At 40.8% G+C, this 24,843-nt stretch overlaps 1 protein-coding gene across 2 annotated transcripts in view; it reads right to left on the reverse strand.

Moving 5' to 3' along the window:
• Nucleotides 1-353: 353 nt before the first annotated feature.
• MDH1B (malate dehydrogenase 1B) overlaps nucleotides 354-24,843 on the reverse strand; it is a 28,629-nt gene continuing 4,139 nt past the window's right edge. The window contains exons 2-13 of one of the 2 annotated variants that reach the window (XM_012925928.3): nucleotides 24,085-24,197; nucleotides 19,754-19,888; nucleotides 19,458-19,600; nucleotides 17,553-18,049; nucleotides 15,540-15,681; nucleotides 12,622-12,785; nucleotides 10,003-10,142; nucleotides 9,258-9,309; nucleotides 5,949-6,029; nucleotides 2,730-2,795; nucleotides 1,661-1,723; nucleotides 354-541 (exon numbers count right to left, since the gene is read on the reverse strand). In XM_012925928.3, coding sequence (XP_012781382.2) covers nucleotides 528-541; nucleotides 1,661-1,723; nucleotides 2,730-2,795; nucleotides 5,949-6,029; nucleotides 9,258-9,309; nucleotides 10,003-10,142; nucleotides 12,622-12,785; nucleotides 15,540-15,681; nucleotides 17,553-18,049; nucleotides 19,458-19,600; nucleotides 19,754-19,888; nucleotides 24,085-24,197 — 1,610 coding nt within the window. In that variant the 3' untranslated portion in view covers nucleotides 354-527. The remainder of the gene's footprint in view (nucleotides 542-1,660; nucleotides 1,724-2,729; nucleotides 2,796-5,948; nucleotides 6,030-9,257; nucleotides 9,310-10,002; nucleotides 10,143-12,621; nucleotides 12,786-15,539; nucleotides 15,682-17,552; nucleotides 18,050-19,457; nucleotides 19,601-19,753; nucleotides 19,889-24,084; nucleotides 24,198-24,843) is intronic. The other variant, XM_058664905.1, reaches the window with a different exon arrangement.

A 24,843-nucleotide genomic window follows, 5' to 3' on the forward strand; every position in this document is an offset into this window, starting at 1 on the left:
TTGTTTTTTTACCTGACTCAAACACTAATTTGCTCATTTGTTTCAGTTCAGATTTTTAGAGAGTGAGCAAAAAAAAAAATGAGTGGTTCTCCCTAAATAAAGTGCCTCTATTTTGGCGTCATCAGTTAAGGCTAAAGAGTTAGAACATTTGAGTAAAGATAGCCAGTCTGGCCCACGTTGCGGGTATAGCTGGTGGGAGATTCAGAAGAAAGTACAGGCAAATATGCAATATCTGACAACTTTAGTTTACTGTATTTTAAAAACAGTAATCAACACTAAGTCATTTCTGAGAAAATACCATCTAATGAACCTGGGATAACTGTAAGTGACACACAATGAACTCTAAACTCTGAATTATTCAGCTGTTACTGTTATTTAATTGCCTAATATATTATCTAGGACTGAAGTAAACCTTTCAATCATTCTTCTCTAAATACAGACACAATCATCCATGGGTTTTTCAACACATCTTGTATTACCAAACGACCCTGTGTTTGGTCCAAGTTGTCCTGTCTGGGTTTCACAGTTTAGCCTTCAGAGTCTGTAAAAGCAAGGAAAATGAAAGAATATGTACTATTTAAAAATTAAATTGTTGGGCTCAGTGGCGTGGCCTAGCGGCTTAAGTCCTCGCCTTGAACGCCCCGGGATCCCATATGGGCGCCGGTTCTAATCCCGGCAGCTCCACTTCCCATCCAGCTCCCTGCTTGTGCCTGGGAAGGCAGTCGAGGACGGCCCAAAACTTTGGGACACTGCACCCACGTGGGAGACCCGGAAGAGGTTCCTGGTTCCTGGCATCGGATCGGCGCGCACCGGCCCGTTGGCGGCTCACTTGGGGAGTGAATCATCGGATGGAAGATCTTCCTCTCTGTCTCTCCTCCTCTCTGTATATCTGGCTTTCCAATAATAATAAATCTTTAAAAAAAATTAAATTGTTAGCTTGTGATGTTGCTAGTTTTTTCTTTAATCCTGTCTTCCTTTTGTTTTCTGGATTCTGTATTCAATCTGACTCAGAAGCTGAAAGAGTGTGTGTGAGAGAGGGATTCTCTGGGGAAATAACACTACAAGAACATCATTCTAATGATTTTACCCAGCAGAACTGTCACTGGTGTTGTGTGCACGTTTCCTTGGATCCGCATTCTAAATTGGCTATGAAACCATACTCTCAGCTTCGTTTCCTCTCTTGCTCCCGATTCTCTTCTGCGCACCAATTCCAAAACCATGTGTTTAATCCCATTCCCACACTCATCCTGCTGCAGCTTTTTGGAAAGATGTACTGGGCTATGTTGTGCTTTATTGAACATTTGAGTAGAAGTGTGGAAGCTTGGGTGGGTATCCAAGAAAGCTACATCAGCCTTGTTTTCATAATATACTGAGGTGCTTTAGGTTGCATACTTTGGAAATGTGGACTCATGGAAAGAAAAGTGTCCTGTGTCTGAGTTATTCATTTTGAGGGAAGCACTGGGTTCTCACTGCCATGGCCTTGATTATAAAAGGGGAAAGCCTACTTCCCTAACACTTTGTGATCAAGCCTGATTCCCTGGGGAGCTGGGAGTGGGGGAGGAATTCGAAAAAGATTGTCTGGCAAGGACATTAGATCTTTTATTATCCAAGTGTATTGTAGAATAAGAAAAGTACTTATTAACGCTTATCCCCTACCTACCGTTGCTGGATTCTTGATGCAGCTTCTCAGAGGTGGTTTGAGGAATCATATCCAAAAAGTCCACTATAGTATGTAGAGAACGAAAAGAACCCTTTAGGATTTAAAGCACATTGTTCATGGCATTTATTCTCATTTCCTCTTAGATTGTTCGTTTAACTCCTAGGTTTCTCTGACTAACTTGCTGTCTTAGGAAGATGTTGTGGAGTACCAAGCCCACAGCATGTCTGTGTCGTGGCCCTGTGGGCAATTAGAGCGAGTGGATTTCCAGCCAAATAGCTTAGCCAAACCGCCTTTTTAAAAATACTGATTTCCCTAGGAAGCCTTGGGCTCTCACAATAGAAATCACCACTGCTTGCCAGCTTCCTTCTATACAGCTTCTTACTGCATGTAAGTGGAGACATGGGAAAAGACTAGATTATTGTTTTTGATAAAAGAAATGTGATTTACATAGGCAGATGTGTGAAACAAACTTCTATATAAATATCTGCAACAATGTATATGTGAATTATATATGAATACTCAATATATCAGGGGTCTTCAGAAACACTGTGGTACGTATTTTGAGGAAACTGTATAGTTTTCAATTTTTTGCTCCAAACAAACTTATCTTTTCACCCAATTCCTCCATGAGCATTTGAAGTATGTTTACATAGTCTCAGATTTTCCCTGTTAAAAAGAGAATTCTGACTTAGCACTCTCAGTGTTTTGTTCTCAACAGCTTTCTGAGGAGGATTTTGTCTCACCATATTGGCCATTTTGGACCTTATAAAGATCAAGTGGAAAGGCAAAAGATGAGCAAGAGAAGGCACAAGGGACTAGCGCTGAGATAAGACTAATCTGGTGTGACTAAGTGAGTGTGACAAGGAAGAGGTTTCAACATGAAGAAACACTTCTGGCACTGTTGTCCTCCTTTTAAATTGCTTAGGCAGTGTAAGAAAAGGAAAGCAACTTGCAAATGACTTCAAGTGCTGGGCTATGATCCTGTGATCATAATTTCATTGTCAAAGACTGACAACACGAAGCACGGCTCTCACCGAGACAGAGACAGTCTCTCAGTCCACTGACTCACCATTTGACAGATGTAGCTCCTTTTCTTCATCTGTGGTTAGCTCAGAATACATACTCCCTTTATGTTCTGAAACCAGAAGAAAACAAACACGGTTTCAGTATATAACTAACAATCTGGGAGATATTCTAAGTCAGTTTTTAAAAAGTTTTTGTTGAAGAGGACTTAGAGTGAAAAGTAATTTTATATTATAGCATAGTGTGTACACTTGCGTATATTCAGACCAATCAAAAAGTACCTTTAACAATATGCTTTCTAGTCTTACCTTTTAAATATCTTCTCTTTTTTTTCTTTCTATCCTACTCTACATCATTGGAAGGAAAATACCTTGATCTTTTCAAGCCTTTCTTTCTTAACAATTTGCTTCTATGTCAATGGGAAGAAAAGCAAATTTCCAACCAGTCAAAAGGCAGTAAGTAACTGAGTACAGAAGATGATGCAAAAAGGATGAATAAAGCTAGAAATATTGATGGGATCCTCTGGTTTTTTTTTTTCTCTGAAAGGTAGATATCAACATGATTGATGGCTGGTGGGACAGAGAATGAAATAGACGAGTTCAGACTTACAGAATCAATAAACCCATGGAAGACTATCAAGCAGTCCAAATCAACACCCAGAATAGTGTGGAAAAGTCAGTCCCACTAATAGGTCTTTGCAGAGGCTGTAGGTATTTGAATGCTAGCACTATGCTGGCAGTTGGATCAAACAGTGTTAAAACAACACTGAAACAAAGGACTGAGGGAACCCAAACCCTTCAGAGAGGACAGAGAGGAAGAGTCGGATGTGTGCTGGAGAAGCTGACTCCTTTCCAGGATGAAGAAAAACCCAAATTGCAGGTGATGTGTTCTCAATTCTTCATTAGAAAGATCTCAGTTACTATACAAACCTTAGATTCTCAGACATCCTATTAAATCATACTGTTTGACAAAGTAAAGCACGTTAATGATGATAAAGTGTAGAAAATACCCTGGGTTTGACACTGCTTGGGAGACCACCATGGAATGTGCATTAGAATCAAATGTAATTGGAGCTGGTTCAATGGCTCAGCTGGCTAATCTTCCACCTCCAAGCACGGCATCCCACATGGAAGCTCGTTCAAGTCTGGTCTGCTCCACTTCCCATCCAGCTCCCTGGCTGTGGCCTGGGAAAGCAATGGAGGATGGGCCAAAGCCTTGGGAACCAGAATCCTTGTGGGAGATTAGGAAGAAGCTCTTGGATCCTGGCTCCTGACTTCAAATTAGCTCAGTTCTGGCTGTTCTGATCATTAGGGTGTGAACCAGCAGATGGAAGATCTTTATCACCTCTTCTCTCTGTAAATCTGCCTTTCCAATGGAAATAAATAAATCTTTAAAACAAATTTTTAGAAGAATCAAATATAACATTATAGTGCTTTCCACATAGGGGGAAATTTTTTCATTACCTCAGTTGGATTCTAAGTTTGTTGGTTAATGAAACCAACTTAATAAGAATCATTTTCACTCACTCAAGTGGGTACTGCAGCCTAATCCAGCCTGGCCTACCCCCAGACTAGCCCACTGCAGTCCCAGCTCTCAGACTCATCAGTGAAAGCAGTGGCTCAGCAAAGAAGTCCTTGAAATTTCCCTACCAAACCTGCTCCCAGCCCTGGGTCTTGCTGTGCCAACAGATGTTGCAGCCTGCTTTTGCCTGGCTCGGCCCCAGTTCCAGCTCTTACTGACAAATGCAGCAGCCTAGCCCAGCCTGGTCCAAGCCCAGCCCTCATGTGAACAGGTGGGTGTTGTGGTTCAACCCAGCCTGGCCTGTACCCTGTCCTGGGTCTTATTTGTGCTAGTGTGTACTGTGGACTAATCCTGCCTAGCCTACCCCAGCCCTGGTTCACACATATACTAATGGGTGCTACAACCATGCCTGGTCTAGGTTGCTCCCAGCCCAGCTCTCATGATCATCATTGTGAGCTATGGCCTAGTAGGGAGTTTTCCAAGTTCTGCTGTCAGGCTTGCTCCAGCAATGGATCTCAGGTGTGCTGGCAGTTGCGGCTACCCAGAATGACAGGGCCAGCCCCCAGTCCTAAAACTTACCAGTAGGTAATGTGGCCTAACCTGATTGGCCCATACCAATTCCAGCTCTTACCAGTGAGTGTTATAGCCCATCCCAGCCTGATCCACCCCCAGGCCTGACTCTCATGTGAACTGGTAGGTGTCAGGGCCCAGGAAAGCCTGTACGACACCTATCTTGTCTCTTACAATTGCTAGCAGCTGCTGCAGCCTTGCCTAGCTTGGTCTGCCACCAGCACAGGCTCTTGCATTCACCAGTGGGAGTTGGAGCCCAGCAGGAAGTCCCCAGAGTTCCACTACCAGTCCTATTCCCAGCCCCAGATCTCACACATGCCAGCAGGTGCAGTGTCTCTGCATAAACCAGTGGGTGGTACAGTCTTACAGAGGTAAGCCCAGAATTCCCCTAGAGAAAATGCTCCCAGATCTGGTTATCTTATGTTCTAGCGGGTGCAGCCTGATATGACGCAACCCCCTACCCCAACACTTACAGGTGGGTACTGCAGCCTAGCCCAGTCAGGCATACCCCAGTACCAGCTTTTATAAGTGCCAGTGGGCAGTGGGTGATACTATTTAATCCAGCCCAAGTCTCCCATGTGGGCAGGTGCCTTGGCCTGCCCCAGACATGCCCTCCAGTTTCCCTGCTCTAAGTCACTTTGTCTTAGCTCCCTTTTCTACTTGTGAGTGCAGTGGCCCATTCTGTGAAAGACCCCAGAAGTTATTCCTTCCCTGTCATACTCTTAGCTGCTCCCATTCCAATAATTTCCAGACCCCTTCCCCAAGTAATTGGCAGCTCCTCCCCACTTCCCTCCATGGCCTGGGTACTAGGGTGGCATGTATCAACCCAGAGTTCCCTGCCTTCCCCACTTAACTATTTTTAAAAAGGAAAAAGAAAACAAAGGCAGAAAGAATAAACAACAATGTTGGCACAGTAGTGTAATTAATACGAATTTGGTATTAAACAGGTCAGAATGGCAGCCAGCTACTGGCTTTTCTTCCAGCAGTGTAACACTTGTCTAGGTACAAGGCAACCTAGGCAGCTGCTTACAGCTGGAGCAAACAAATTATAATCTTATTTTTGAGTATAGGATGCCAGTATTGAGTGACTTCATTCACATTCCTTGCCACTAAACTAATATAAATTCTCAGATTAAAAAAAGGACATTTTTTTTTTTCATTTTTGTGTACCTACCTTCTGAAAACTTTTGTTCATTCAGGTTTTCATATACTTTGGGTACAATGAAATTTTCATATACTTTGGGTAAATCAGTTTCTAAAAAGTCAAGAAATCAAGCATTAAATTATTTGAGGTGGTAAGGAAGCTTCATTCATGAATCTTTTTATTGACATATCAATGAAAGAAGGTGTCCAAACTGGGAGAGGCTGTACAACATTGATTATTTTCACTGTTGTGACCTTGGGGCCTTAGAACAGCATTTGACTTATATTTTTTCACCTTATAGTTTTACTTATATGTTTTCCAAAAATGACAGACTCATGACCAACCAAATGCATGGAGATAAGCTTGTATACCTTCATTTTTGTTAATAAAAACACAGGAGAAAAAATGAGTTTCTTTCACAAACTTCTTCATTATGCAAGTATAGACTGGAAATAAGGCTAGAAACCAATGGGGTCTAATTTAGAGTGAGGTGCCTCACAGCCCAGTCTCATGAACAGGATTTACCATCCTAGTCAGCCAGCTGCAGAAGCCAGACAGAGTGGCTGTGAATTCTGGGAATAAAAGAGTTCAAGTTGAAAACAATTGCCAGGTGGACTCCTCCATACTCTTCCGTTCACGTCTTCTGCTTTGTGGGTGCCTCTGGGTTTTGTTTGGTTTGACTTCTTCCTGGTATCTTGACCATTGATCAGAGTCGCACCTAAATTCCCAAACTGTGTCCTTTGCTCACAACTTCTTTTCCTCTAGGTCTTTCAGTCCTTCTTGTACCTTGACCCCAGTATACTGTGTCTGGTCTGGAACAATAGCCCTTCTTGCTCTTCTGTTCTTTTCTTGTTACCAAATAGTCCATTCGGACAGGTAGTAAATGTACTGATTTGTTGGAATCTGTGTGATGAGGCCGTCAAATACTTTCAATTACCCCTCTGCCTGGATCCTTTCATTTTGTATCGATTTACACATTCTATCTTTATCCAATCTAGACTCTTGCAGTTTGCCCCTTCATCTGCATTCATGCATTTATTCTCAACTTTTGGCCTTGCCTTTTTTTTCTTAAATGTTAACTAAGAAAGCATTATACATATACTATAACTCATTTTCCATTTCCATATTCAATACTGATAACCAAAATCACCTTCGCACCTATTTAAGGCACCATGAAAACAGAGACAAAATATGAAAAAAAAAATCAAAAAAACTTCTTGGAAGCAGTTTGATATGCCAAACGAAGTCATGGAATAACTCAGAAAGCTGGTGGAATACAATGTAGTATTACTTTCATTCACTGCACTTACTCTTGTGAATGTCAAGTGTGTGGGCATTCTAATGTTCTAGATCATCTACTTAGGTTTCAACTCCTGCATCCAGGAGAACTATACAACTATACACTGGCATCACTACAAATTCAGTCTGATTTCCAATTAGCCTCCAACTCTGAAACATCCTGTGCTATTCTTGTGTTGTTTCTAATTCTTGTGTTACGAAGTTTTACTTTTCTTCCTTGTGACCTAACCTTTCCCCTAGTCCTTGACTCTCATGGCCTTGACCTATACTGCCCTATCCTACACACTTCAGATACATCTGTCATCTGTTCCCACCATCCCAGCATCAACATCAAGGATATTTCCATCTGAAGCTAAAAGACATGCTGTCTGGGGCTCATGTCTTCTTTATGTTTTTATTTTTTAAAAATATTTACTTATTTATTCATTTTTTGAAAGTTAGGGTTGTGTCTCTGCTGGTGATACCAGTATCCCAGTATTCTGACTCCACTTCTCATCCAGCTCCTTGCTAATGTGCCTGGGAAAGCAGCAGAGATTGCCTCCAATACTGGATATTCTGCCATCCATGTGGAAGACTTGCATGAAGTTCCAGACTTTGAGCCTGGTTCAGAGGGGATGATTACAGATCCATGGGGAGAGAACCAGTGGATGGAAGATAGCTGTTTGTCTCTCTCCCTCTCTAATTCTGCCTTTCAAACAAGTAAATTCTTAACAGAAGTAAATATGGGAGTAGGTATTTGGCGCACTGGTAAGATACCACTTGAGATGTACATATCTCATGTGAGTGCCCTCGGTTCGAGTCCTGTCCCACTCTGCAATCCAGCTTTCTACTATTGTACAACCTGAAAAGCAGTTATGACTTTGGTACCTACCACCCACATAGAAGACACAGCCTGAGTTCTGTGCCCTGCTCTGTGTGGGGGCATCTGAGGAATAGAGCAGTAGATGGAAGATTTCAGTCAGTCAGTTTGGTCTCTCCCTCTCTTTCTGTATTTCAAATAAGACAAAAATAAGTACACAAATTTAAGTAAAATTTAAGTGAATACAATGCTATGGGCTGAATTGTGTTCTTTCCAAAATATTTTCAAGCCTTAATCTTTGCTATCTGTGAATATGATCTTTTCTCAGAATAATCCTGGCAGATATAGTCATTTTGATACGGAGTCTTACTGGGTTAGAGTGAATATGTAATGAAGTCAGTATAAACAAAGACTTGGGAGCACAGACATGGTGAAGGTCAACAGACATATGAGGAGAGAGGCAAGGATTGAAGTGATGTAGATACAAGCTGAGAACATGAACATGCCATCAGAAGGTAGAGGAAGCAAGGAAAGGGTTACCGAGCCTCAGACTGTCTGCCCTCTTGTCACCTCCATTCAGATCTTGTAGACTCTGGACTCTGAACAATTGCAATTCTGTTTTCTAATTAATCCCATTTGAGATAATCTGTTATGACACTTTAGGAAACAAATATGGAATACACACATCATGGTATAAAGCCATCATGCTTTTAAGATGTAATATCCTATCCATTGTTAAGAGTAGGGGATACTTTATTTCAAAAGATACAACTGAATTTGGTAGTCTATTTTTTTTTTTAAAGATTTATTCATTTTATTACAGCCAGATATACACAGAGGAGGAGAGACAGAGAGGAAGATCTTCCGTCCGATGATTCACTCCCCGAGTGAGCCGCAACGGGCCGATGCACGCCGATCCGAAGCCGGGAACCTGGAACCTCTTCCGGGTCTCCCACGCAGGTGCAGGGTCCCAATGCATTGGGCCGTCCTCAACTGCTTTCCCAGGCCACAAGCAGGGATTAGAACCGGCGCCCATATGGGATCCCGGGGCTTTCAAGGCGAGGACTTAAGCCGCTAGGCCACGCCGCCGGGCCCTGGTAGTCTATTTTGAAAACAACTTAGTTCGACAATGATAACACATGGTTTAGAGTTATTTGCATTCACAATGATTCGTTTATAACAAGTATTCTTAATCTTCTTTTAATAAAAAGTCCAGTGAAGTATCTTATCACAGAGATTACCTGATTTGTACCGCTGATAAATTTCCAGATCCCCAAGTGCAACAAGTTTCTCCTATTGTGAAATTAAATGATCACATTTACCAACTTATATTAGCTTAAATAAAAACACTATTTGAAGCTTGATTTTAAATAATTAATAACTATTGTAAGACACCAACAATTATATAACCAATAATATGACAACAATTATATAACCAAATGTGTAGTGCTGATTTATTCAAACTTTTATTGTTTCATTATTTTTTAAAAATTTTTGAGTTCCATGAACTATTTTCTATGGACTTAAAAAATAATTATTTATTTGAAAGGCAGATTTACAGAGAGAAAGGAAAAGAGAGAGAGATATCTTCTATTCTGTGCTTCACTCACTCTCCAGATGGCCACATAAGCTAGAGCTGAGCTGATCTGATCTGAAGGCAAGATCCAGGACCTTCTTCTGGATCTCTTAACATGGGTGCAGGGTCACAAGGACTTGGGCCATCCTTTGCTGTTTTCCCAGGCAATTAGCAGGGTGCTGGATGGGAAGTGAAACAGCCAGGACATGAATCAGTGCCCATATGAGATGCTAATAATGCAGGCAGAGAATTAGCCTCCTACAACCCAGTGCCAGGCTCTTACTGACTCCCTAGTTTTAGGAATAAGATACAAATTGAATCCACAGAAAAATCAATTTGTGATTTGGCATAGGAGAATCAGTTTATGGTTATTATCAAAGTTCATTCTCTTGTATTTATTCTAGCATTACCTGAATCAGATCATTTGTCATTCTGGCCATTATTTGTTGGCTTAACTCAATATCTTGGAGATCTGTAAGAACCACCCAAGTTCCTTTTTCAAACTTCACAGGCATAGAAAAGACAATCCCTTGAGGAATACCAAATTGACCTGCAATATAGAAACAAAAAGCAAACAACTGAACAACTGAAGTCAGAAGAATGAACAATTCTGTTAAGTATTATGGAAACGATGCCACAGTACATGATTTTCAGTGATAACAATGGAACTGGATTTCTGGAATTTCTTTTCAGGATCACTGAGACACTCACTCTAGAAGCTCTCATTCAGTTCCCATCCAAGTTTGGACAATTCTTGCATCTGCATTTCTCCCACAGTGCTATGCTAATGCAGTCTTTTTTTTTTTTTTTAATCCTTGTATGAGTTCTTTTTGTCTGTTTCTCAAATTTCCCTTGCCCTCATCCACCTCCCCAACACACATAGTGCATAAGTCTACATCATTTGCTCAATCTGCCCTTCCACTCTCCTTATCTATTATGTCAGTCACACAGCTAGACTATGATGGACTGGACAAGGACAGAAGGAGGGAGGGAGGGAAGGAAGGTTGGCAATTTCCCTGCAGCTCTGAGTTCTCCATTTGGATGTTATCTAAGTAAAAGGATACATGATATTGATTATTGACCTGGCACTATTCAGATAAAATTGTCCTCAATCATGCTTATCTTAGTAACATAAAGAAATTATCTCTGCCATCAGAGATGCCAAAAGTATTGTCACTGGAGTAGGAAATTGAGGATAGACATGAAGTTGGAATTTAGCCTACTCTTCCTGAGAAAGTTTCTCAGGTCCCCTGTCCATGCTGTCTCTGTTCTATCTGTACAGAGCTAGCTTTCCAGGTTATGTATGCAGGGTGTGGTTTCAAGGGGCAGAAAATGATCCTTGCCCGCTCCCCCACTCCTCCCCTGGTATCACATTGGCGTTCTTTTAGTGATTCAGTGGAGCAATATTTATAACTAAATACCAAATGATAGGACATCACTACAAATTTTATTCTCTTTCTCTCTCTCTCTCTGCATTAACTTCTACAGGTAAGAGAACACATTTGATATCAATTTTTTGTGTGTATGACTACCTTCACTTAGACTAATGATCTCCAGTTCCACCCATTTTGTTTCAAATGTCAAGATTGCATTCTTTTTATGACCAGATAATATTGCACCATATATCACATTTATATATATCATATACATACATATATGATTATCTATCCAGATAGATAGACAGCTCACATTTTCTTTGTTCAGTAATCACGTGACAGATATCTAGATCAGTTCCATATCTTTACTATTGTGAACTGAGTTGTCATAAACATGGGAGCATATGGAATATTGTTTCCTTTTAAAAGGAATTCCTATAGAGATGAATCAAACTTTCTACAGAGAAACAGTTTAAAATGCTTATTGTCTTAAAAAGATAGAATACTGATTTGATTTTGAATTATGGCAGTGCTCTTGTACTTAACTTCCATTGAACAATGCCCACTGAGCATCTATTACATAAAATGCAGGTCCCAGTAAGGTACTGAAAGATGAGCATCTGCTCTTGGCATTTATACACACCAAAAAGTGGAATACAAGTAGTTAACCACAAGGTCAGAAACAGGTAAACCCCAATATGCACTATGTCCACTACAAAATGACTTGCATATGTCAGACTAACACTGATGCGGGGATTTGAGGGATTGTTCCTTGAGTTGCACGTCCTCGCTCGAACAGTGAGAAAGATGGAGATTCTGCTAGGGACATTTGGAATATAGCAGGTGGAACATAGCTGGAAAGAGGACAGTTCAGTAGAGTAGTGGCAGGATGACGTCCAAGCACCACCACGTCTCATGCTGGAGCTCTGCAGAGGACGCCACATCTGCAGCTTGGGGAGAGTGATCTTATGAAGTGATCTTTGTACAGCACAAAGGGAAGAGACGCACTATATACAATCTACAGGGCTCAGAATGTCAGCTCTCCTACTTGCTGTGAAAACGCCAGATATCCTGTGGAATATTTTTGGTAGATCAAAGCATGAAGCTTGTAAATACTTACATGCAGTGTTAGTGAAGTGTACTCTTTCTATATGTCCAGTAATGCTTAACCAGTCTGAGGTCTGTGTCCCAGTGGGTGCCACATTGAATCCTTGCCTCTGTGCCTGCACTCTTGGGACTTCCTGTGGCCAGTGTTCACCACACACTGACCCCCAGATCAAAATGACTTGGACTTTGAGGCTTGTTGCAATGTCATTTCCTGTATGAAGGTTGTCTATTTCCCTCCTGCTTCAAGCCTAGAAGTGATTTTGTTTTAGCTTCCTCTGCTGGGTACAGTGAGACAAACTTGGTGTATGAACCCGATTCTCTTTCGCCTTGCAGTAGGTTTGTTGAAGGAAGAGTGCATAACTAATTCCCAGATATGTTTCCAGTGCTTTCATTCAAAACTGTTGATTTCTGAAGGCATGGATGAGTGACTGTGGAACTGTGGAGGTAGCAGATTACGAATTGGGCAAGTGGGTAAAAAGAATGGGGAGCACAAGGCACGCATGGAAGTTCTAAAATATTTACAAGACATGGAAAACCAAAATTTACCTTCACTCAATATTCCTAAAGATACAATCTCGCCAGGTGGTGAGCCATGATACCAGTATTTTAGTGTAGTGGCTATACTATGTGCAGCTAAAATGCCTCCGAAGTGTTTTCCGGTGACACTCAAATTTTTCAAAGTTTCCACAAATTCTCTTTTTACCCATTCACTGTAAGGAGAGAAAGAGACAATTCTACAGTGACTGGAGGAATGTAAATGCAGAAGAATGCTCCCTGGATCAATGGAATTAACTGCAAGGGATGATACTCTCAGTGAAATCAGAATGATAACTTCATATGACTCTTCTTCAAGTTCCATTAGAAGTAGATTGAAAATTACTGAAATAGAGCAGAAAGGAAGCCTCAATTTTCTAACAGCAGACATAATAATACAAATATGGAATAATCGTCAAAGATTGCAAGAACAATTATATTTATTACAAATAATTTTCCCATGTGGATGTTATCTTTAAACTAGTTGCATTCTTTGAAATAAAATGAATTCACGGAACATTTAATTATTCCTATTGATAATTATGGGAGTGATTATGGTTCTATGAAACTATGAATTATAAATTCATGAGATGGGCCTGCAGCACTGTAGCAGGTGTGCAGTGTGCACTGAGCCAGCCCAGCATGCCACACTGGCTCTCCTCAGGCAGAAGACAATGAGGGACCTGCCCCTGAGGAGGGATGGCAAGTGGGGCCATGTTAAGGAATATTACAACTAAGAAGGTGCCAACAAGTTTAGAAAAAGGCTTCAAAGGTGCTCTTGTCCGTGTCTCCTCCTCTGATCTTCAGAATGCCCGTATTGATCTGGCAGGCCCAGCTCTGACTGTTCGATCTAGATTAATCTATTTAATCCTCCCACTTGTCTTATACATATGTTACCATTTCCACTTTGCAGATGGACTGAGGCAAAGAGAGGCTAAGTAATGTTTCTCAAGTCATGCTACTACTAAATAGCTAAGTGAGAATTTCCAACCCAGGTGACGTGGGCCTAAGGACTGCCCTACTTAACCACCTCTCAATTCTGTCTCTTCTGGACAGAACATCCAGTATAGCCTAGACTACTCAGTATTTTCTTGCTCTTTCTTCAAATGTTTTAACTAATTTCAATTTTTTTGGCCTTTATGTTTTTTTTTATTAAATTTATTCATTAATTACATTGTGTTGTAATTACATAGAATCTGGGATTCTCCCTTCCACCCTCCCCCCATGGTGGGTTCCTCCACCCCGCTGCATAACCATAGTTCAAGTTCAGTTGAAATTCCCTCCCTGCAAGTATTTGCCAAGCATAGAGTCCAACATCCCATAGTCCAGACAAGTCCAACTACTTATTGGGAAGACCCTCTCTGGTCTGAGGGCAGAGTCAGCAGAGTATCTTCCCGGTCAAATAAAAGCACTAATATACCATCTGCAACAATTAGCATCGTTATGGAATTAATTGACATGGTATTGAGCAGTCAACATGTTAAAAATAAATGCGATTTCTTAACCACTTTCTGTGACCCCCCATTCACAGTTCAATTTTAGTTTATATACTACAAATGACATAATATCCATAACATAACGTGATATGCTTAACATCATATCATATTAAATTAAGGCAAACATGTGGTATCTAACCTTTTGGGATTGGTTCATTTCCCTTAGCATTATGGTTTCCAGTTTGGCCCATTTGGCCACAAAGAACTGCATTTTGTTTTTTTTAATAGCTGAGTAGTATTCCATGGAGTAGATGAACCATAGCTTTCTTATCCAATCCTCTGAACTAATTTCAATTTAGATGTATATCTCTAGCTTTATGTTCAATAATATTCTCTTTATATACACTTGCTTTAAGCATAATCTGAATGGGGCAAATGAGATACTTTAAGTTGTAGTGGACTCTTCTGTGGGATTATGTTCCAAGATGTCCGGCAGCTGTCAGGAATCAGACAGGAGCCAATGTTGTGGCACATCAGATTAAACTTCTTCTTACAATGCTGTGTCCCGCAACAGAATGCTGGTTCAGTTCCTGGCTGTTTCACTTTCCTTCCAGCTCCCTCATCATGTTGCTGAGAAGGCAGTGCAAGACAGTCCGAGGATTTGGAACCTGTCACTCATTCTGACTAAAATTCCAGGTTCATGGCTTCAACTTAATCTAGTCCTGGCTGTTGCTGTCATTTAGGGAGTGAACCAGTGGATAGAAGATTTCTCTTTCCCTCTATCACTTTGCTTTTTGAACATAAATTTTCAAAAAAGCAGTTTATATGAATGTCGCCTTTTTCTCTCTTAAAAATTTCTTTACAATTTTTGAACTGCCATTAACCATGAGTAACTGTACCTATAGAAAGTGAAACCATGGATTAGGGGAGAGTATCATAATCAGAAATGTAAAAGTTCATGATTTACAAATAAAAAATTAAGGTTAGAGATTGAATAATTCATATTCTGTGGGCTTTTCTATATTTCTTCAGTAGAGAGTATGAAATATCAAGTGTCGGGCCCGGTGGCGTGGCCTAGAGGCTAAAGTCCTCGCCTTGAACGCCCTGGGATCCCATATGGGCGCCGGTTCTAATCCCGGCAGCTCCACTTCCCATCCAGCTCCCTGCTTGTGGCCTGGGAAAGCAGTTGAGGACGGCCCAGTGCATTGGGACCCTGCACCCGCGTGGGAGACCCGGAAGAGGTACCAGGTTCCCAGCATCGGATCGGCGCGCACCGGCCCGTTGCGACTCACTTGGGGAGTGAAACATCGGATGGAAGATCTTCCTCTCTGTCTCTCCTCCTCTGTGTATATCTGGCTGTAATAAAATGAATAAATCTTTAAAAAAAAAGAAATATCAAGTGTCAAAAACACACTTTTAATAAAGATTTTAAAGATTATAATAACTATTGCCCATTTAACATTGCTAGCAGCATCACTTAAAAGCATATTGTACCTGTCAAAAATCAAGCTTAAAACAGGCTGTGAGTAACCAGGAGGTCCACAAATGGCACCTTTATAGTTGTATACCTTCGCTTTCCTCAGATCAACGTAGTTATTTCCACTGATATTGCCCCAGATGATTACATCTTTTATGTCTGTGAGGAATAGAAATAAAAATCAATCACAGCAAAGCTTATTAATATAAAATAGTATCTGAAGCCCACTTCTAATTTCTATGTTAATATAGTACTTTTTTAACCTAAACTGAATCTGAGAAGGTTTCCTAATATCATGCAATCACCAGGGTATGGCTCTCCCACAGAATGGCCCTTGAAGCATATGGGCATATGACTAAATTCAAGAAAATGCTTCCCACCCCGCCGCAAAAAAAGGAATTGATCCCCAAAATTCCATCAGTGCCATTGGTCCTAACTTCATTACTTTGCTTGACAGATGTGGGGGTGGGGTGGATGTTTTATCTACTTTGATTGTAAGCATCCTCGTTTCCGGACTGAACAGAAGTTTGGGCAAAACATTTCTCTCTCTGGATGGGTTTTATCCCTGTGACATGAAAGTGCTGCAACAAGAGGACACAGGGGACATCTTGATCAAGGAGTTTTAGTCAATGTGTGAGACATTTCCAGGTACAAAGATTGGAAGAAAATAAGGGTGGAAATCCTTCCAGCATTCTGGGAATGGAAAGCAGTGGCTGAGGAAGTACCCACTGTACAAAGTGATCCATGCTTAAGAAGAAAAGTAAGAGAATAAGAGTTAGAAACAGGGATTGGCATTTAATGTAAATGTAAAAATGTTGATTTTTAAAAGATGTATTGTATTTATTTAAAAGCCACAGTTACAGATACAGTAAAAGACAGAGCCGGTGGCGGGAGGGGTGAGGGAGAACTTAGGCACTGCTGTTGTTTTCCCAGGAGCATTAACAAGCAGAGAGCTGGATTACTAAGTGGAGCGGCCAGGACCCCAGCCGGTTGCTCCTGTAATAGATATAACTATAATGGATGGTGGCTTAACCTGTTATACAATGGCTATTTGAACAGAAGATTGTATGCAAAGTAAAACAAATTCATTTCATTCATTTAGTTAGTAACTTATTAATGGCTTATGAGCTTAATTTTCTTACAAAGCCCCACCATTGTTGAGATTAAATTATTTACCATTTTCTGCTGAGTGACATAAGATTGTTTTTGCCTTTAAAGGATAACAGGATGGCTGGTTGCAAGGAGTTTGCTTTAGCAAGACAGCAAGTCAAGTATGCATGGATGTGAGCTAGCTCAGCAGCTCCCAGACTTGAATACATAAGTCTTCCCTTCCTAGCCTTAAGATGGCTGTAGCAGCTCCAGGTGGGCAGCTCTCACACACAGATGGTCAATGGCAGTAGGCAGTAGGAAAAGAATGTGGTTTCCTCATTGCCTTTGCCTCCCTCTCAGAGGATTGTAAGCAGGTTGCATCATTCAGCCACTCCTACTTGAAAGAAAAGCTAAGAAAGTGGGTGTCTATTTGAGTCTCTGTAGCAGAAGACAGACTAGGCAGAGGGGAGTGGGAAATGGAGCTTGGAAAAGTCATCATCACTATTCAAAGATTGTCTCTCTCAGCAAAATCACTCTTGAAGTAAGAGCAGTTAAAGACCACTTACAAATAGTTGCAGACACAGTTGTCCCCATTCTCCATGGCTTTAGCTGCCCACAGCCAAGCAAGTCTTAACATACCAAATAGAAAATTACAGAAATAAAGACATCAGACATTTTATATAGTATCTAGTTGTACTTGCTCTATTACTAGTGCTTGTCTTTAATCCCTCACTGTCCCTAATTTACAGATTTATTGTAAGTAAGTACGTAAGTATGTATGTGTGTGTGTATGTATGCATAAAAGGAAGATATAATGAGCATTCAGTACCATGGGATTCCTTCTATTTGACTCTAGACTGTTTCGGAACATTCTTCCTAGCTGCTTTGTAATTGGGTTGTTTCAAAAACAAAACCAAGACCACATGTGGCCATCCACTCACATGAGGGCGTTGTTTTCAATTTTCTGGCCAGCATAGCTTTAGCTTCACCTTCCACGCCCAGAGCCACTGCAATGATATTGCGTGAGACGTTTGGGGCAAATTTCATAAGCAAAAATGTTTTAAGATTCACGAAGGTTTTGCCTGCTATGATAACTCTGACCGAGGCATCAGCATTTTTTTCCATCAGGTTCCCGTAGCGCTGGCAGAGAGATACTCTGCTCCGGAGGCACTCTTCCAAGGAGAATACCTCGCGGTCAGTGGGGTCATCCAGAATGATGATAACATGGGCCCCGCAGAAGGCCTCCTCTTCCTTGGTGCAGATGGAGACCTTGTGGAGGAGGGGTGACGCTAGATCCTCAGCTTCGGTCACCAGGGCTTGGAGAGAATCTTCCATATGCTTGCTGCTGAGTAGCACCAAGCTAATTTCTGTCTGCATCCCAAACACTTCGCCACTTGTCAGTATGGGAATGAGGTGGTAGCAAGCAGGAACTGTGGCACTAACACAAATGCAAAGGTGGATTATGAATGGTTAGGTCCTTTGCCCTTTGGTTGCCTTCATTCCTCATAAGTACTTTTACATGTGCATTAATACAGTGAGTTTCTATTTTGTTAAATAAGCATGCAGACATGTTGCATAGCTATTTTATTTTATTTAAGGCTAGGAATCAAAAGTAAAACCAAAATTCTCACGATAACCCTTTGCTCTGGTCAACTGAAAACAACCAAAAAGTACATAATGTGGCTCTCTTATTAGGACCTTTCAAATAAAATAGAAGCTATGCTATTCAGAAGGCAAAATTTTAAGGAATTGTATCCTGTTATTCTAATGAGAACTCCACATTTCCCTTTTTTTCCCCTCAAAGCTAATAAGTGCATTACAGGAAACTGAAATACACAAGAAGCAAAAACCAGCTCATTTCCCTTTGAAAAGATGAAGATGTAAGTTTGTTAGCCATAGCCTTTGTTTTATACCTTTCTCGATAAATTATGACTGTTTTTGGAAAGGACTGTCTGTTTCAGATTCATGCATAGCTGAATCCTTATGAAGATGGCTAGGACAAGCACTGGCTGTGTATCACATGTCTATAGCTACAGTTCAGCAAGCATCTGAGCACTGCACAGCTGTGGCAATCACCTGTGAGCTGTAATGACTCCCTATGGGGAATCTGGAAGCTCTCTTGGGTATTTCTCATAGTCACAGTGGTTCCATGGAGGGCTACACTATCTACAACATTTCAGTCCTTTGTAAGATAGCTGAACAACACGTGATATTTATTAAATCAGGATGGTAGGGTGATGGATGTTTATTGCATCATGCTCAATTCTTTTTTGTATTTGAAAATTTTCATAACAACTTTTAAATATGTTTTGAAATATATTAGGATGCACACATGTCAGGACAGTGTGCGAGACAGACTGAGAAGCGAAGAGAAGAAAGGAGGGAAAGAAAGCAAGAGTGACAGAGAGAAAATGAGAACAAGGACGTCAGGTGTCCCCGACTGGGAGTAAGATGAACAAGGGCAGGAAGGGGCAAAGTGAGGAAGATGGGGCTCAGAGTGTGAGTGAATGCATAATGATGAGCCAAGGAAAGTACTAGAAAGTGGGAAAGGGTGACAGAGAGGAGAGAGTCAAGGACAATGTTGCACAAAACAGAATGTGTGTGTATTGTATTAAGCAAAGCCTTGAACTCACACATGGAGTTGTATTGGAAGGTATGTGAGATTATACCCAAACACACAAATGGCTACTTACATATATATAAACACAAACAACCACACTCACATACCTTCAGTGTACATATAAGTATTTCAAACTTGACATTTGAGTTTCCTTTAACCTCCTTTCATTTTCCTTTCTAATTATCACCAAGCCAATCTCACAGATCTAAGCGCTTGACTGTCCCACCTGGTGATCCAGACTTGTAAGGGGCTGACAAGATCTTGTTGGGATTCTCCTTCAACCTCTTTTTCGATATGAGCCTTCAGGTTTTCCTTAGCAATCACCATCATAAGCTGAGTTGACATGCTAGAGGTGACACCATAGTAAAGCTACACATTTGGAAAGAAAAGGTTGATTGGCTGTTACTGGCAATAATAGAAAGTTTTTGTTTAATGACAAAAAAAAGCAGAAAGAAGTAATTTGTAAAAAAAAAATTAGGTAAGGGAATGATAAGTTATTTAGTAGGTAACCAATCTTTCTACCTGGGCATGCTCCAGGAATTCATTGTATCCCCCCAGCAGTAGGCCCTTTCCACCGCGGTCCAACAGCTCTCTCCAGATGATGGGCGATGACCTGTGACTCCACTTATTCTTTTCACACACATCTTTCAACCACTCCTGCAGAACAAGTTCCAAGCGAAGTCAGATAATAAGTCTGTCCAAGAATTCAACATTTTAAGATTCAAACATGAAAACACTAGCTCACTTGGCACTCCATCACTTATGAATAGCATCATTTAGATATCTTTGCATGATAGAATGTAAATATGGAGAATGTTGACCACTTAAGGAGTAAATTAATCCAATAAGAAAGAATACTGTTTAAATTCATTACCCAATAGAAGCAATGAAAGTTGCTCTTTTTGCTGAGGAGCTCTGGGATCCAAGTGTTTAAAATGATCTGAGTCTTCTCAAGAAAAATTAACTGAAGTTTTCTTTATTCTTTTCATAAATGAGATATTCCCAGTCTCAGGGCAATGGATATGCTAATGTTGCTTTTCAAATCTTTAAGTATGGTTCAGATAGTTCAGGATGATTTATCAGCTAAAAGTTACCTATGGATCTAATATTTAAAATCTTTTTGTAGATTAATGTATGTTTTTGATTTATATTATACATGAGATGCCATTAGGAGAATCTGGGTGTGGTTTCCCGATTGTGACAAATATGCTAAGATATTAAAAAATAGAAGAAACTTAGTATAGGATATGTGGGAACTCTTCATATTATGTCAAAACTTTTTTGTGAATTTCAAAGTATTCTAAAATAAAAGTCAAAAAAGAAAGTATTTCACAAGCAGGGACAGAGAGAGAGAAAGAGAGAGAGAGAGAGAGAGAGAGAGATTGAGAGAGAGAGAGAAAACTCCTATTTTCCTATTTACTCTCCAAATGCCTACAGTGGTTGATGTTTGGCTGAAACCAAAACTTGCAAGTAGAAAATTAATCCAGATTCACTACATGGGATGGGTGGCAGGACACTATAGCGTGGGCCACCACCTGCTGCTTCCCCTGATCTGTATCCAGGAAGCTGTAGTCAGGATCTGGGATTGCAAATTAAAGATAGCATTTTAATGTAGGGTATGGCTATCTTAATTAGCACCTTCACATTTAAACTCATCAGAAGTTTAAATGATTACTTTTGGGCTGTGTGGACCAGGTATTCCAATGACAAGATCTGAGTAGAGGAAGGGAACAATATTCTTTACAGGACAGCAGTCTTAAAGTCACAGAAGTGGAGGCATGTGTAATGCATGTTACCTTATAAACAAAATTTTAATTGGTTAATTTCTTTTGCTTGTGTTGAAGATCAGGCTGCTTTTATCCCATCGAAATCCAAGTGGTGCTGCCATGAGGATTCAACCCTCTAGTCACATCATAGCCTGAACAGTAGTGCTAACCCTATTGCAGAAGGGGGCAATGTCCCCAAGGATCTTCAGTAACAAGTACAGCATTCTGATACCCTTCCAGGGCTAGGGGCTGGGAGGGCTGGATCAAGAATGGAATGCACAATTAATCACGAGCTTGAACCATTCTTCTGCAATTCCTGAGCACCTACCTGGAAGGAACCTGAAAAGACAGTGGCAGCATGTTGCTGGACCAATTCACAAAGGCTTGTTGAAAGAGACAGCTCGCATTAATACAGAATTCCAAGCTACCAGTCAACTGCATTTTCTTCAAAGACCTGAAGGACCCTCATTTGTCAAAATGATAAAAAATACATTGTGGAGGGGTTCCTAGCATCACCAGGAAGACTGGCACGGAAGTTCATTCTAGACTAAGCCTAGTAGAGGACGCATTCTTATGGAACTAGACTTGTGGAAATGGAAGGATAAAATCCAGAGAGTTCAGGAGATAGTGCCCACCAGAAAACACTTATTGCAAGACAAGTTGAGATAATTTAGATGGGTGCTGGCATAATGCAGTCATAAAAGATACAGAGGCTATGCAACAGCCCGGGTAATGGGCAAATAGTTACTAAAGCTTATTTCATTATTAGTATCATATAATCGTCAATGTGTCAGGAGGAGAGACTAATGCTGGTCCTCTGATAAGGGCACTGTGCCTCCCAGACATCATCCAGTCTCATGGTGGCTTTATGATTACACTGAACTCCTACCTGTAATGAGCAGTGATTTAACATGACTTGAATCAGCCTATATTCTGAGTAATGCAACACCTTTAGCAGGTGGGTATTTGGCACAACCTTTTGGGACTCACACACCCTTTATTGGAGTGTTTGGGTTTGGTTTCAGCTCTGTTCCTGATTTTAGTTTCCTGCTGGTGCACACTGTGGAGACAGGAGGTGAAAGATCAAATGCTTAGGTCCCGGCAGCCCTTGTGGGAGACTCAGATTGAGCTCTCAGCTCTTGACTTTGGCTTCAGCCTGGCCTGGCTTCAGCTATTGCAGGTGTTTAAGGAGTAAACCAGTGGATGAGAAATCTCTCCCCATCCAATGCTTTCCCCATGTGTGTTTCCCTCTCTATCTCTTTGCCTTTCAAATAAAATTAATTAATTAAAAAGAAAAATAAATGCCTTTCTTGTTCTTAAAGATTTGTCCAGGACTCCTGGCCAAAAGTTTAAAGGATGCTGAACCTACTAACACAAGATCCTGCATAAGAATAATTTCAAATCAAGTGTCACACTTTGCAGCAGAAAGGAATGTGACATTAAGTATCTAACTGTGGGACTCACTAGTTCTTTCATATAACACATCACCCATCCCGATGGAAAGATGAGACCAAAAGTGCATGTTCCAGCTTGAAGTCCAATACTTTTGCAAGACTGGACACTTCCTTCAGGGTGCAAGATACACCATAATTAATGCAGCATTTTACCCCAACAAAATACATAAATGCCAGAACAAAAGAGTAGCATTGAGTGACTGCTTCCCATCAGTGTCAGTGACTTACTTGGGGAATTTGTGCTTTTTAAACTCCATTGAGATAGATCAGATGGTCCTGTAGGTCCAAAATCCCACAGGACAGTGCTTCTACCAACGGTTACAGAAGGGGTACTTTAAGCTTTGAGGTGTGGCTGCCTGTCTGCTCACTTTGAGCTACTGTGCCAAAAAAATCAATAACAAACAAGGGCTTACTATCCCTGACAGGAGTGATTTGCCTTGATAACCAGGGGTGTGTGGGGTATTGTTTATTCAATGTAGGCAGGAAAGCATATTCAGCATATAGGTTATATTTGGGAATCTTTGGCACTACACTGATCAATTTCGACAGCAAAGGGGCAAGTGTGGCAACTATAGCTCCCCAAAACAAATAGAGTAGCTGGCATAGTGGTGCAGTCAATTAAGTTTCCATTTGCAATGCAGACATCCAATATCAGAGGACCAGCTCAAATTCTTGCTGCTCCACTTCTGATGAAGTTCCTTACCAAAATGCCTTGGAAAGCAGCAGATGGTGACACAAGTACTTCATTGCCTGCTGCCAATGTGGGAGATCCTAGCTTTTGGCTTCAGCTTGGCCGACTCCTGCTGGCTATTGATATCATTTAGTGAGTGAGCGGTGAATGGAAGATTCTCTCTCTCTCTCTCTCTCTCTCTCTCTCTCTCTCTCTCTCTCCCTGCCATACTGCCCTTCAAATAAATAAACATACATTTTTTGAAAGGAATAGAAACTAAGTCTCAGACTCCTTGAGGAAACAGGAGTGGGTTGCCACACCTAACAAGTGACCTAAGATCAGCTGAGGATGAATAGGAGTGCATAGCATAGAAGAAAGGTGTTGAGTGTCAGTTTGGCCCTAAAACTATCTACAGTGGAGACTAATCTTTCTCTTCTAAAGTTTCCCTAGTGTCAGGTGCCAGCCAGTGTGCTGGAGGAGCTTTCAACACACAGTGTGAACGTAGTATGGTATGTGGACCTAAGGGGCACAACGGCAGTGCTGTGGCAGATGCAGTTGGATGCAGAGGGGACCAAGGCACCCACACCCTCAGATGCCAGGGATACTGGCTGCTGATGGCTCTATGCTGAGTCTCTCTCAATGCATAGTTTTCCAATAATGCTCTTTTCACGAACTTTTAGAGGATCTCATACATGCATAGGCTTCAGGGTTTTTTTGTACCAAAATAAAACTTATTTTCCTCACATAAGCCACTTGGATTGTTATAGGGAGGAACAAATTATTGTAGTCGTAGGTTAGAGTATTAAGAATAAAACAGCACTTTGAGACTGATGAGCAGGTTTCACTTTTCTGAAAGTCAGACATTCACTACTGGAAGCTAATCTGATACAGTAGCTACCACTTAATTAAATTAAACATGAATTTCCCCAAATGTGAGTTTAATAAGCTATAAAGGCTTCTTACCTCCCAAATATCAGGATGCTGCACAATTTTATAAATATGAAAATCAGGAAGATTCTTTTGTAAGTAGTCTGCTAGAAGTTCTGCTTTGGCATAATATGGACAATCTGCTTTACCTGAAAGAATTCAAATTAGTCATGCTTTCTTTCATTCCATAGACATTACCACTCATTCATAATGCCATATATTCATCAAAAATTGACACAATTATTAACAATGTTGCAGTATAAACGGTCAAAAATAAACTCCTTTTTAGTGCACTGACTTGAAGAAAATAAATTCAATAGGAGGTCAGAATATTATTAACAAAAATGCAGAATGGCAAACAAAAACTACTGAGCACTTGCTGTGTTCAAATACTGTGCTGCACATCACTTCATCTGACAGGTTGCCAAATGGGGTGGGTGCAGTGCTATAGCAAATTAATCTTACACCTGGTAAGCATTGGCACCCCATATGGATTCCGGTTCATGTCCCAGATGCTCCACTTCTGATCCAGTTCTCTGCTTATGGCCTGGGAAAGTGGCAGAGGATGGCTCGAGGCCTAGCTCCTGCACCCAGATGGGAGGCTGACCTCCAAACTTCACATCAGCCTAGCTCCAGTAGTTGTTGCCATTTGGAGGTGTAAACTAGAGGATGGAAGATCTTTCTGTCTTGCTTCGCTCTTTATAAAAATTTGCTTTTCAAACAAAAGTAAACAAAGAGGATGCTAATTAAACATGAGTTCTTTTTTTTTACAAACCAAGCAAGCTTTTAATGCCA

Source organism: Ochotona princeps, chromosome 5 (assembly GCF_030435755.1).
Source record: "Ochotona princeps isolate mOchPri1 chromosome 5, mOchPri1.hap1, whole genome shotgun sequence".
Classification (NCBI taxonomy): domain Eukaryota; kingdom Metazoa; phylum Chordata; class Mammalia; order Lagomorpha; family Ochotonidae; genus Ochotona; species Ochotona princeps.